Raw genomic sequence first — 15,056 nt, 5'->3', positions numbered from 1 at the left:
AACCTGTATCACTTGTGTCAGATATGGCGAGGTCTTGGCATAGTGTTAATTGTGAAATTGGCATGAATTATAGATGTTGAGATAATTGTTATATTGATGTGAATGAGGAAAGGTAAAAATGATAGTGTTAATTATAAAATTTAAATGGATTGTGATGGATTGATAAATTATGATACATGCTTGTAAATATTTTATTAAATAAAGAAAATATGATGAGATTTTAACATGGTGTGTTTGGATGTACTTTGCATATAGATATCTTCTTTTCTCACCGTATAAATTGTGGATATTTTAGGTGGAGAAGATCCGGCTGCAAGTGGCATATAGGATGCCAACAGTTTTATTTTGGGAAATGCTCTGATATTGTGGCATCGGGGCAAAGGATTTTTAGGAGCGAAATATTCGTGTGAATTTGGTACTGTAATATTATTTTAAAAACAATTTGTAAAAACTCTTGTGTGTTATATGTTATATTTCTGCTAACGTGGTTGTTCGAAGTTTCTCATGTGAACCCTTTTTACTGTAAAAGAAAGATTTATTACAATACATGTGTTGGGGTAGTAAGGGTGTCACATTTATCAATGTCATTTATTTAATAAATATTCCTTAATATATTCCACTTATGTAAAATAGGGAAAATGGATCTACCAACCGTACTAGGGCCTTTCACTTTTGTTATCACTGCTGTCTTTCCGGGTATTAGTTGGGCTATGAACGCAACCGCAAATACTGTAATATTTCAAGACATAGGAGTATCAACTTTTATTTTTTCCCCAACACAACAAAACCCTATTGTTATAGATGGTCAAATAGTAGTCATTTTTATCTACCTCCAGCGAATCACATTAATCCAACAGTGAACTTGTATCAACCTAACATGTAAATACTATAGTAAGAGTGTGAAAAACCATAATTTTTAAATAAGTACGTTATTGTAAATAGTTTTGAATAGTTCGTAATGTAATTATAAACTAACTATATGTAAGCAAGTTTACAAAATTTTCTTTTGTTTTATGTATAATAATATTAATGATATATATACTTGTGTTAACAACCTATACATATATACAAATATATATATATATATATATATATATATATATATATAATATTATGTTTAATATTATACAAAATTAGGCGTTACAATATAATATGTAAAATGTTACGTCATGGAGTCATGTGAATATAATGCATTGAGTCTGATTGATATGCATCATATGCATAAAAAAAATTCTTGTATTGTAGTGTGAATGTGGATGTGAGTTAATGTCAATATATGAATATATAAACATAAATGATGAGTATTGTCATATGAGGAATATGTGAAATGTGAAGTTATAGAGTCATGTGAATGTAATGCATTAAGTTTGATTAACATGCATCATATGCATAAAAAAAAATTCTATATTGTAGTTTGAATGTGGAGGTGAATTAATGTCTATATACGAATATATAAACATGAATGATGAGTATTGTCATATGAGAAATACGTGAAATTTGAAGTCATGAAGTCATGTGAATGTAATGCATTGAGTCTGATTGGCATACATCATATGTATACAAATAATTTTAAAGGGTACGATATGAAATACATTGCTAGAGAATGTCCCTTATGTAAAAGATTGGGAACCAACCATGGGAATAGCTCAATTTGGAAGTCTCAATCCTCCCCTCATGAGTATAAGATGTATCTTGCAAGACTTAGTTATCCCAACTAGATCTTGATAGTATGTCTTTCTAGTGAGAGGTAGATGGTGTGACCCAACATATACTCATGGACTACTCTAGTGTATTGCTAACAGCAATGCACAAGTGAGATGTTTTTACTAGTGTCACATGCATGTTATCATGTAATTTGTGTCTATTGCATAATGCACTATAACTTTATCTATTGTTGTTTATTATGCTATGAATGAATAAGTATGATGATAATGTGTATTTTTAAAAAAGGGGTAGATGTGGTATAGCATCAATATGAAGAAGACGTACTAACTAGGTTAACACCCGACTTCCCATCAATCATATGTTTCATATCAATAGTTCTAATATTAAAAGAAAAAGTAAAAGTACATAGAGGGGAACCAAACCAAAACCCACCGACAAAACGAGTAAAGAAAAAAATACAAAGAAAATTAACCAAAGATAAAACTGAAACAACAAAATTGCACATACACAATAGCCACCTAGCCATAGACCTTAAATCAAGACTAAACCAGCAATTAGGATCCGAAAGTATTCAAGTATAAGTAGCTCTAATTCAGGAATATTTGGAGGATTTTGCAGCCCTTGATCTAGTTCTTGGTCTAGACACTGAAGGTTTCTTGTGACTATGAGCTTTATCCTTTTGAGAGGGTTGATCCACTTCCTTCCACACATATCCACTCTCTGCAAGGATCTTGAACTCTTGCTGGACAGAGGGAGCAAAACTAGAAAGCTCTTATTGAACATTATAGAAGTCAGCTATTCGATCAAGACATGGGTCCAGCAAAAAGCTACTCGCACTTGGACTCTTAGACTTAAGATCCTTTGGTACATGAGGCAGTAAATCCTCTTATTCATCTTCAGATTCGGTAGCAACATTTGCAATGGTTGCGAAATCTCATTTTATATGAGATTTTGTGTTTGCTGAAACATCAGAAACGGTAGCTTCACATTCTGCTATAGCATTGGAATAAGGTTGCGCTTGAGCTATGTCAACAGCAACATGCGAGACTAAAACTTGATCCTAATCAGATTGATGGTGCTGATTATTATCATTTGAGATCTCTTCCAAAGATGGCATGCCATCTAAAGAAGAATCGTTGCCACTTGCTAGTCCCCGAGAAGACTGAAAATCACGTTCAGCTGGTGCAACACTAGAAATTGCACCCTTCTGACAGCTAGAAGCTTGGATCACCGCATGAGATTCTGGAACAGCTTGTGCAGCAGACACAGAATAGGTGTCATCAACTAAGGTCGTTTTTTGCGATGACAGCTGAATGAACCTCTCGGTTTGCAAGATCTTTAACCGAGTCAACGACCACCAAATTGACCGGCTGCTCATCAAGCAATGTAGAACTGTAAATAGCAATAGCACGCTCCTCAACTCCAACATCCGAAATAATTTTTGGATCACTCCCAGCTGCATTATCCAGCAAGGCACTGTCCAGATTACGAATGGAGCCACCACCAGCTTTGAAAAGCTGTGCAAATCCAAAATTTATAGCAGCATCAACTTTTTCAGCTCCCGGGTTGTAAGGAAATTGAATAATTACATGAGAGTTTGGAAAAACCTATGCAGTAGAATCATTACAAGGAGCAAAGGTTAAAATAACTTTAATCGGTAAAACTGATATATCAACTTGATTAGCAACAAGATGTATGTCCAAGTCAGCTACCACTGAATCTAAAATATTAGAAAATTTGATCATTTCAATATTGGCTGGATTAGATTGCACCGCAGGTGCATCATGAGAGGTAGAGGCTAAAACCTTGCTAATATTTAGAGCCGAATTATATCCGTTTGATTAACATGATCACTAGTCGGAGGAGCAACTCCCGAATCAGTTCTTGGTGTTTCATTCTTTTCTGCATATTTACGTAAATCAGAAACTAGTTTTTGTGCAGTCTTTAAATTGTAGCTAGCACCACCTGTAGGTTTTTGAACTTTGCAAGAAGCAAAATTATGTCCAATATATTGGCAAGAAGAGCAAAAAACCAAAAGTCTTTCAAATTCTAAAGAAACATAAAATGCATAACTTTCTCTTTCAACCAGCAACTGATCTGACAAAGAATCTGCAAGATTGATCTCTACCAAGATTCGTGCAAAAATGTCCATATGATCGTTGTAAGGTTTGCTTGGTCTAGAGCTATAGGCGTACCAACTCCTGAATGTGTATTTGTGTATGGTATATCTGACTATATGTGTTGTTTTTGTTTGGGTAACCTGTTTGTATTCCTGCACTATTTTCTTGTGATTGTTATAAGTGATCATCCACATGGTATGTGTTGAGGATGTTGGTGATGAGGCCTAATCCTGAATGTTAGGTTTCTTTTATAAGACAAGTGATATCAAGGAGTAGTTAGGACTAGTTTAGCACTTGTTTGGTTCATTTACTTAGGAGAACATTAGTTTTTAGTTTTCTTGTAATTCTTTCGGTTACATTGTGTTATCATGTTCTTAAAGGTAAAAGTGTGTGGTATGGAAGTCACATCTTAAATCCATTAAATTCAAGAATAATTCACTTTTTGGACATAAGGTATTGTCTCACTACAATATTGCAATATGTGCTAATTCAATTCTATGGACATTAACACTTAAGCACAAGAACCTTTTCTTACTTAGAATTTGTTTTACCTTTCTTTCACTTATTTGTGTGAGGGATTGTGGAAATAATGACATATAAGTACTAATTATTTCAATGTTACTATTGACATATTAAATGTTTTTTTACCATTGGTAAAAGTATTTTTTTATTATTTGTCAACAGACTAATTCTCTTTATACTATATAGAGAGTGAGTCTTAAGAGAGATTATTATCTATTTTTCTAAGTTTTCCTTCATACTTTCTCTATTGTCTTAAAAAGTTTAAATATATCAAATTTTTACAACTAGTGTTTCAAAATTTAATTCCGTTGTCGGAAGTCGCTTCAAACTCAAAGGCAAAGGAAATAGGCGACGAGTTAAGTAACTTCAAATCTTTGTAACTCCAAACTCTAAGTTTAATAACTTCATTTCTTAGTACATATTTGAGTTTCTACTTAATGATAACCATTTAATAAATTATATCCTCTTTTCATATGTTTTTTAATTTTATTTTTTTACTCCTTCCAAATACGATTTTTTAAACTTAATAAACTCAAAATATAATTTTAAAACTGGCACACCATAAAATTCAATATATTTAATTAAATAGATAAAATAAAATTCAAATGTCAATAAATTAGTTATCATCTATGCGGATATTTTTAAGACATTTAGATAAAAATATTTTGAGAGTCTCAAAATTCATTACATTCGGATGAAATTTTTCTCTCAATGTTTAGACCAGTTTTTTTTAAAGAAAAATACAAAGATAAAATAGATAACTAACGATTGTTATATACTAAAAAAAATTTAAAATTGAAGTATAATATATAATTTTCAATTTGGCGGCATAAAAGAAAATCTAATTCACGATTTTGAAAATTTTAACTCTATGTTTGAGCCGATTTTTTTAAAGAAAAAATACAAAGATAAAAAAGATAACTAACTAACTAATCCATACGTATATGATTCTTATCTGTTAAAAGAAAATTTCAATTGAAGTGTAATATATAAATTTCATTTTGGCGCCATAAAAGAAACTCGATTATGAAATTTTTAACTCTATCTTTGGACAAATTTTTTTAAAGAAAAAAGCAAAGATAAAAAAAATAATCGACTCACCATCTCACATGTGATTCTTATCTCTTAAAAGAAAATTTAAATAGAAGTGTAATATATAGATTTCATTTTGGCGTCATAAAAGAAAGTGTAACTCATGACTTTGAATTTTTTTTAACTATTTGTTTGGGCAGATTTTTTTTTTAAATGCAAAGATAAAATATATAATTAACTAACTAACTGACATGTGATTATTATCTACTAAAAGAAAATTTAAATTGAAGTGTAATATATAGATTTCTTTTAGGCGCCAAAAAAGAAAATTAATTCATTACTCTATATAAAAAATGAGCAGTATTGTAAACGAAACCAAAATTCAACTTGAAAAGGAAAAAGTCTTGAAAAGTGATTGAATTCAAAGCTAGTCCCAAATTAAACAAGAGGAAGAAGAATGTCTCAACAACACAGTCACAATGCTGAAAAGGTTGGCTCCAACACAACTTTCAATGACAATCATCAATTGTTGAATGACTCTGAAAAACAGTTTTTCAATGTTGCCACTCAAGTTCTTCCCAAGTCATCGGAGGAGTCATTATTGATTGACAATATTGAGTTTGATATGGATGAGTTTTGGAATTATGTAGATCATTCACCTCCAGTGAATGAGTTCTCCCCAATGTTAATGCAGGATAATACGGATAAATTAATTGTCGGAGAGACATCAAATGTCATTCATGCCGAGTTAGATATCATCAAGTTATTGAGTGATTCAGATAACTTATCAGTTTCAATTCGGCGCAAGAAATATGTTCATTGGAATAAAGATGAACATAGGTATATATCTCTTAATTAAATTTTTAGTATTATCTTTTTTCAATATTTTTTATTATTATTATTATTTATATTCTAACATATGTTTTCTCGTTTTCTTACTATTGTTTTGAATTATGTATATAGGTTATTTCTAGTCGGACTTCAGATATATGGTAAGGGAGATTGGAAAAATATTGCAAGATATATTGGAACAAAAAAGGCAAGCCAAGTTTCTAGTCATGCCCAAAAGTTTTTCAATCGGTTGAGTGCATCAAAGGAATCGAAGAAAAGAAAAAGCATCCATGACATAACATTACAAGACATGGATACAAGGATCCCTCAGCACATTTATGAATCAAATGGGATTCTTCCAACTCCAAATTTTGCGATGCAGGCACAAAATATGCAAGAAACACAATATGTGTCACAAGACTCGCAACTCAACCCACCAAGCAATGTGCATCATCCAATGGAGGAATATAAATATTTTAATAATAAAGAGCCTCAACACATTGAGCATCATAATTCCATTTCTTGTCTATCTCTTGCGGTACAACAATTCCATAAATGCAACAAAGACAATTATTGTTGCCCTTCAACCTCCAAAAATATATGACTCATCTTTTCAATATTCTGAAGCTTAGCAGAAACTCCATGTAGCTCAAGTTATGTATCGATGGTTTAATTTTTATTTTTGTGGCAAGAGTAATTTTTATTTTATGCAGTTGATAGTGTGATTCTTGGTACAATGGAATAGCTAACATAGTCAAATATGAATCTAGAATATATATTCTATTGGGCAAGAAATTATGAGAATTTTTTTGAGAAGTTTGACTGCTGGTACAATTAATATTGAATAAGTTAAATTATTTTTTTGAGCTTCTTATTTTATTGGCTCTTTTATTGTTAAAAAGTTTAGTCAAATTTCTTAATTTTTAAAAATGACCTAATATATTTCTTTTGTTTAATTGATTTACGATATTATTATTTTTTATATATGATACAATAAAAATTGATATGTATCGTCGTTACATGTGAAAAAAAAAAATTTAAGCAAAGTAAGACGACTTTAAAGTTTAAACCCATAAGATAAAGATGAGGCATGAAGGTGGTGGTGATCATGAGAAGTAGCCTAGTAGGTTTAATGGTGGCCTAAATTGGCCACAAGTTATAACTTGGTTAAGTAAATAACAAGTGAAGTGATGAGATTTGGATGGAAAGATGAAACTTAATATTTTAATTATTTTTAATAATTGTATTAATATAAAAAATGTATATCAAATAAACATATTACATTTAATAAATAGTGACAGATTTAGTAACTTTAGATAGTGGAACAATATTTATTTTTACATATCATTTTTAAAAGTAAAAATATACATTATAGTTATTTTCTATAAACTTTTATATTTACGATTACGACTAGAATTAGGTCAAACTAGATTATTTATAATTTAGTAAGTTTGAATCTAACTTTCGTTGAAAATATATATTTTAAGTATGGTTTATTTATCTATCCTAAATAATTTTTTTAATGTTTGGCTAAAAATAAAATCCTAGAACCCTACCTTATAATAATTTAACACTAATAAAAATATAAAAGAAAATATGTTAAATTTTATAAAAATTTAATTTAATTTATTTATGATATATACATGTTTTTAATATCTAATAGAAACTTTTAGATGATAATTGTTTTAAAAACATATTTTATAATAAAAATTATATATAGAACATAAATCTTACAATCATTACCATTTTAATTTTTTTAATCAATATATACAATAAATAGAAAGTACAAGAGGTAAATGTACATGTTACAAATTTTATTTTATCAAAAATTAATTTTTTTTAATTTATTACATTATATATATGAGCATTAATATATATATATATATATATATATATTAATATATATATATATATATATATATGTGTGTGTGTGTGTGTGTGTGTGTGTGTGTGTGTGTGTGTATGTGTGTGAGTGTGTTTTTACTTAAACTTTTACAAAAATTACTGGTTCATTATTAAAGAGTATTCTCTGTTATATATGAAAATTTATCTCCTTTGAAAATTTGAAAAACATCAAATAAATAGACATTCCTTTGAACTTATATTTTATACATATGATAATTTAAACATAGATAATTTTATTTTATTAGAATATAAATATTTTTTAAAATATAGTAATTTTTTAATTAAAAAAAAGTATGTATATTATGTAAAAGTTTTACAATTACGATAGTAATGTTTTTAAAATATGTATTTTCACTAATCTTTAATATTAAAAGTTTTACAATTACGATACAACATGCAATACACTTCTATAATATTAAAGAAACCACTTCTTAAACCCCAAGAAATACCTACTTATAGCACCCCACTACAAGATTCCCCATTCTTAAGATACTTACTTAAGAAAACAATCAATACAAAAATTTAAGGAATGAATTAACCTGATATACAAAACATATCAGAAAAGGTGAATCAACCATGTAACTTAACCTTTCACTCCATGAAGATGATGATCAATTCTATTCTTGAAAACTTTCTTGAGATTACCACAAAGGTTTGAAGAACATCTTCTTGTAGAGAGAAATATATTTTAAAGAGTGTTTTTGTAAAATAAATCACAAATATTCAAGTCTCTCTTTTCAAGGTGTGAAAAATGATATATATATATATATATATATATATATATATATATATATATATAAGTTTCTAACTAAAATAATTACTTATTTACATGGATAATCAGTTATTTTGTTCTTAGCAATTCTGGAAATCAACCAAAAACACTTTAGTCAATTATTTTGGGCAATAATTAATTATTCTAGAACCTTATTTCTAAAATAATCAATTATTTTGCTGAAAAATTGATTATTACAACAATTTCTCCTTAGGTAATTGAAAAATAGAGTAAATAATCAACTATTACTTAAAATAATCGATTATTTTAAGTGAAAACTTAATATCTTCATTTTTCATACCATCCCCCTTTACAATTCAGTTTTAACACATGTCTAAATCATCAATCATCATCTAGATAGAGATAAAATGCTAAGTTACTTACCAAACACACAAGCAACAAGTCTTAAAACACACAAACAAGATATAATTTGCACTTTTATTTACAAGAGCCTCAAAACTCAAAACCATCTACAAGTTGCACTTTTATCTTTCAAAAGACTTATTTGTAATCATCAAAACCAACCAGGGTTATATCTTCATTTTGAGCTTAATCAACAAGGAAAGCCATCGCTTTAAGTTACATACTCATTCCAATTTCCCTCAGAGCGACCAATAACTCGCTCTAAGTGAAGCAAGTTAGAGAGCAACCCTACAAGATTACACTAGCTCAATTAGAACAAGCTTCTTGTGTGCTGAGTGAGGGAAATTCGTTTAGAGCTATCACAAAAATGCTATGAGCGAGTGAAGTCAAAGTGCATCCCTATAAGCATATGCTCACTCAAAGCAAGTTACATGGATACTCTGAGCGAGTGTATCATACCTAAAAGCCCATTAGAATTGTTTTAAAAATAAGCTTCTTGGAGGTCTCTATATTCAATTCCAATAATCTAAATATTCTTCTTGGAATAATTCTAGAAAGATTATAGAGAGTTCTTGTGAGGTTACTCTTGTAATCATAAATTGTTGAAAAGTCTCTCTTTTACTATGTAACCCTTAGTCATGAGTGGCTAAGTTTATACTATTGGAGACTGAGATAACTACTAAAACTATGTAATCTTCTTTGTGTTTTTCATTCAATAAATAAATTTATTTATTTAGTTAATCGTTTTATTCTTATACTTAATATTTGTTGTGACCTGATGAACATCTATATGATTTTATAAATTTTAATCGAGGTTGAAAAATCCTTTTTAAAATTACAACCTAGATAAAACACTAATAACATTTATTACCAAGAAATTAGAATAAATTTTATCAATCGACTTTTTGTCCTTGACTTTAATGCAAGATTGTTTATTAAAAAGAGTTAATCACCTATATACTGTCAGTGTAAAATTCTTTTACATTGACAATTAATCATATCTATTAATAATATCATGTCAGTTGCTTATTTAATGAAATAATAATAAAATAAAATAATTTAAAAGATATGATTGGTTACCAGTGTAAAAAACTTTACACTGACAGTGTATGGATGATTAACTCTATTAAAAATTACCGAAGATTTGAGATTTTTCTTTAGCAACCTAGATTTTATCACATAAGAAATTAAGATTTAAATATAATTGTTGGGTGTCAAATTAACTCTATAATTACAACATTGAATGAAAAATTAAGAGATTTTTACATAGAAAAATTAGTGAATGAATCTCTGACTATTTTTATTATAAATTCAAAGTCTTTACAATTTACTGCTTTAGTTTATTTTTACTAAAATTAATCTTTTGTCAAACAATTTCAAATTCTTATCTAATCATTTGTGTAGTACCATAAATTTAATTAAATAACTCAAGTATTGTGAATTCGATAATTTCAACTTCAACAACTATGACATATTTGTCAAATGTATATCAAAGATATATATAACTTAAGTGTGTGTGAGACTTAAGTTGTATTCAGTTGTTTAGAATTTGTTTAACAATTGCTCTCGATTGTTTAATTGTTTAGAGTTGTTAAGTTGCTCAGTTAATTATTTTCAATTGTTTAGGTAATTTTGTTTAGATAACTTTCAATTGTTCAATTGTTGTTTGATTATGAATTATTCAGTTAATAACTTCCCAATTGATTATTTTTAATTGTTATTTATATGTAAAAAAAATGCCATGAGACTCAAAACGTCAATGTTTAATATTAAATATTGATGTTGAAGTATCATTAACAACTCTATTTTAAATACTATAATCATAATATTTGGTGATCAAGATCAATTGGTTCCAATTTAACACTGGAACAACAACAATTAATGCACTAATATAATATGTTTTAATTTTAACCATGTTTAATTTGGTAACATAACATTAACTGCGGCTAAAATTGGAAGGAATTGCATTTTCAAAACTGCTTAAAACTGCTGAGTAATGTTTAATTTGGTATATTTTACAGCCACTAGAAACCACCAAAAAGTTACTCCTATTAGAGTATAAACAAAAAAAAAATTTGATTAAAGCTAATTAAGAAAAACTGTTTACCTCATCTAATTTTGTCAATCTTATAAAAAAAAATTACTTATTTTTATAGACTACGAAAATACAATCACAATTAAATAAAAAAATATTTTAAGGATGACAATATTAAATAGTGGTATTTATTTATATTTAACATCATTAAATATGAAACTTTTTTTTATTGTTGTTTATATTCAAAATCAGACGGAGTATTTATATTTTAATTGTTCAAAAATTAGTACTGTTGTAAAGTTAAACAATGGAGGAAAACGACAATTCAAATATTTATTTTATCTCTCTTTCACTTAATTGTCATTAGTGGAGATTGTGGAAATAATGACATATAAATGTTAATTATTTTAATTTATTGTTAGCATATTAATTTTTTTTTTACCATTGGTATTAAAAGTATTTCTTTTCTATTATTTGCCAATAGATTAGTTCCTTTGATACTATATAAAGAGAGTGAGTTTTAAGAGGGACATTATTATCTATTTTTTTAAGTTTTTTTTTCATATTTTTTGTTGTTCTGAGTATTGTTTGTGATAGTATATCTATCATATTGAACATATCATTGTCTAAACTTTGAAGAGTAAATCGGTTATTGAATTGCACTAGATAATGGTTTGTCAAAAATTTCATGATTTTCGACAAGAGATTTTTAATGGAATATCAGTCAAAAATGGTTAATAATCTGTCAAAAGTTTGATCTGTTGAAAATGTTTAATATTCTATTGGAAATTGGTTCCATCGAAAATGTTAAATATTTTATTCGGTAACAATAAAGATGATTAAAATTGACAATCATATATTGAAAAATATCAATAAAATTATATATATATATATATATATATATATATATATAAGAAGGGTTCAAACAACATTGGTGTAACTTTTACTAAGTGTTACACCGCTCAATAACTTTATATTAATTGTGAATTTTGTAAATCCAACCGTTAGATTGAAAATTAATATCACTTTATATATGTATGTCAAATTTTGTTAAAATTGAATAACAACTCGAAGGTAATTTAAGTGTTCATATTTTAGTATATTTTGAAATGAATATATTACGTCAATTTTATTTTACAAGAATGAAGTATCAAATCATCTTGGATTAATATAAAATTTTGTATATATGATCTAAGAATAAAGAACTTTCAATTTAACGATTGGATTTACAAAATTCACAATTAATATAAAGTTATTGAACGGTGTAACACTTAGTAAAAGTTACACCGGTATCGTTTGAACTTTCCTCTCTTTTTCTCTCTCTCTCTCTCTCTTTATATATATATATATATATATATATATATATATATATAGAGAGAGAGAGAGAGAGAGAGAGAGAGAGAGAGAGGTGGAATCAAATAATAGCTCACAAAGTAATTCTTGATAAAGTTACTTCGCTCAACTAATTGCTGATCCAACAAAGAATCTGTAAGATTAATCTCTACCAAGATTCATGCAAAATGTCCATATGATCATTGTAAGGTTGCTTGGTCTAGAGCTATAGGCGTCCCAACTCTTGAATGTGTATTTGTGTATGCTATATCTGACTATATGTGTTGTTTTTGTTTGGCTTACTGGCTTGTATTCCTGAATTGTGAGCCAGAATGAAATATTTCTCGCTCCTTTTTCTTTTGTGTTAATTTCCTGTGGTTGTTATAAGTGATCATCCACGTGGTATGTGTTGAGGATGTTGGTGATGAGGTCTAATCCTTAATATTGGGTTTCTTTTATAGGACATGTGACATCAAGGAATAGTTAGGACTAGTTTAACACTTGTTTGGTTCATTTATTTGGAGAGCATTAGTTTTTAGTTTTCTTGTAATTCTTTCGGTTACATTGTGTTATTTGTTCAGGATACAACGTGATTCTCTTTGCTTGTAAGGATTTGAGTTATTTTACAATATTGAAGTTATTTAGTTTTATATTATTTATGTGTTATGACATTTGGATAAAGGGGTCAAATAGAGAACTCATGAGCATCCCAAGGTGAATATACATATAAATGCCTAAAATATTGTGTAAAGTTTTAATCATAAAGTTATCATGTTCTTAAATGTAAAAGTGCGTGGTATGAAATATTGGGAAAAACTCAAGTCCCACATCGACTAGAGATTAGGCAATTGAATAGTATATAAGTGGAAAGCAACCCTCACCTTACAAGCCGGTTTTGTAGGGTTGAGTTAGGCTTAATCCACTATTCTAACATGGTATCAGAGCCATTTAGATCCACTTTAAATGGGTCACCCACCATTTATCCACGTACAAAGCCCAATAGTGCTGTACGTGAGGGGGTGTATTGGGAAAAACCCAAGTCCCACATCGACTAGAGATTAGGCAATTGAATAGTATATAAGTGGAAAGCAACCCTCACCTTACAAGCCGGTTTTGTAGGGTTGAGTTAGGCTTAATCCACTATTCTAACAGAAGTCACATCTTAAATCCATTAAATTCGAGAATAATTCACTTTTTGAACATAAGGTGTTGTCTCACTACAATATTGCAATATGTGCTAATTCAATTCTATGGACATTAACACTTAAGCACAAGAACCTTTTCTTGCCTAGAATTTGTTTAATTTACCTCTCTTTCACTTATTTGTCATTAATGGTGGATTGTGAAAATAATGACATATAAGTACTAATTATTTCAATATTACTGTTGACATATTAAATATTTTAGTTATCATTAGTATTAAAAGTATTTTTCTATTATTTATTAACAGACTAATTCTCTTGATACTATAAAAAGAGTGAATCTTAAGAGAGATTATTATTTATTTTTCTAAGTTTTCCTTCATACTCTCTGTTGTCTTAAAAGTTTAAATATATCAAATTTTTACGACTAGTGTTTCAAAATTTAATTCCGTTGTTGGAAGTAGCTTCAAACTCAAAGGCAAAGGAAATAGGCGACGAGTTAAGTAACTTCAATTCTGTGTAACCTCAAACTCTAAGTTTAGCAACTTCATTTCTTAGTATTTGAGTTTCTACTTAATGATAACCATTTTATAAATAATATCCTCTTTTCATATGTTTTTTAATTTCATTTTTTTACTCCTTCCAAATTCTATTTTTTAAACTTAATAAACTCAAAATCAAATTTTAAAACTGGCACACCATAAAATTAAATATATTTAATTAAATTGATAAAATAAATGTCAATAAATTAGTTATCATCTATGCGGATATTTTTAAGACATTTAGATAAAAATATTTTGAGAGTCTCACAATTCATGACATTCGGATGAAATTAACGATTGTTATCTACTAAAAAAATTTAAAATTGAAGTATAATATATAATTTTTAATTTGGCGGCATAATAGAAAATTTTAACTCTATGTTTGAGCCGATTTTTTTTAAAGAAAAATACAAAGATAAAAATGATAACTAACTAACTAATCCATACGTATATGATTTTTATCCGTTAAAAAAAATTAAATTGAAGTGTAATATATAAATTTCGTTTTGGCGCCTAAAGAAACACGATTATGAAATTTTTAACTCTATTTTTGGACAAATTTTTTTAAAGAAAAATGCAAAGATAAAAAAGATAATCGACTCACCAACTCACATGTGATTCTTATTTCTTAAAAGAAAATTTAAATAGAAGTGTAATATATAGATTTCATTTTGGCGTCATAAAAGAAAGTGTAACTCATGACTAGCTTTGAATTTTTTTTAACTATTTGTTTGGGCAGATTTTTTTTTAAATTGCAAAGATAAAATACATAATTAACTAACTAACTCACATGTG

At 28.1% G+C, this 15,056-nt stretch overlaps 1 protein-coding gene across 1 annotated transcript; it reads left to right on the top strand.

The window, feature by feature from the left end:
* Positions 1 to 1,197: 1,197 nt before the first annotated feature.
* Positions 1,198 to 8,005, top strand: LOC145954435 (uncharacterized). Its single transcript, XM_083068596.1, has 2 exons — positions 1,198 to 6,179; positions 6,303 to 8,005. The coding sequence occupies exons 1-2, from the start codon at positions 5,797 to 5,799 to the stop codon at positions 6,772 to 6,774; spliced, it is 855 nt and encodes a 284-aa protein (XP_082924722.1). The 5' UTR covers positions 1,198 to 5,796; the 3' UTR covers positions 6,775 to 8,005.
* Positions 8,006 to 15,056: the final 7,051 nt, after the last annotated feature.

The sequence above is a fragment of the Cajanus cajan genome, chromosome 2 (assembly GCF_000230855.2).
Source record: "Cajanus cajan strain Asha chromosome 2, NIPB_CcT2T_4, whole genome shotgun sequence".
Taxonomy (NCBI): domain Eukaryota; kingdom Viridiplantae; phylum Streptophyta; class Magnoliopsida; order Fabales; family Fabaceae; genus Cajanus; species Cajanus cajan.
The sequence above is the reverse complement of the archived record's forward strand: the minus strand, read 5'-3'. Positions and strand labels throughout refer to the sequence as shown.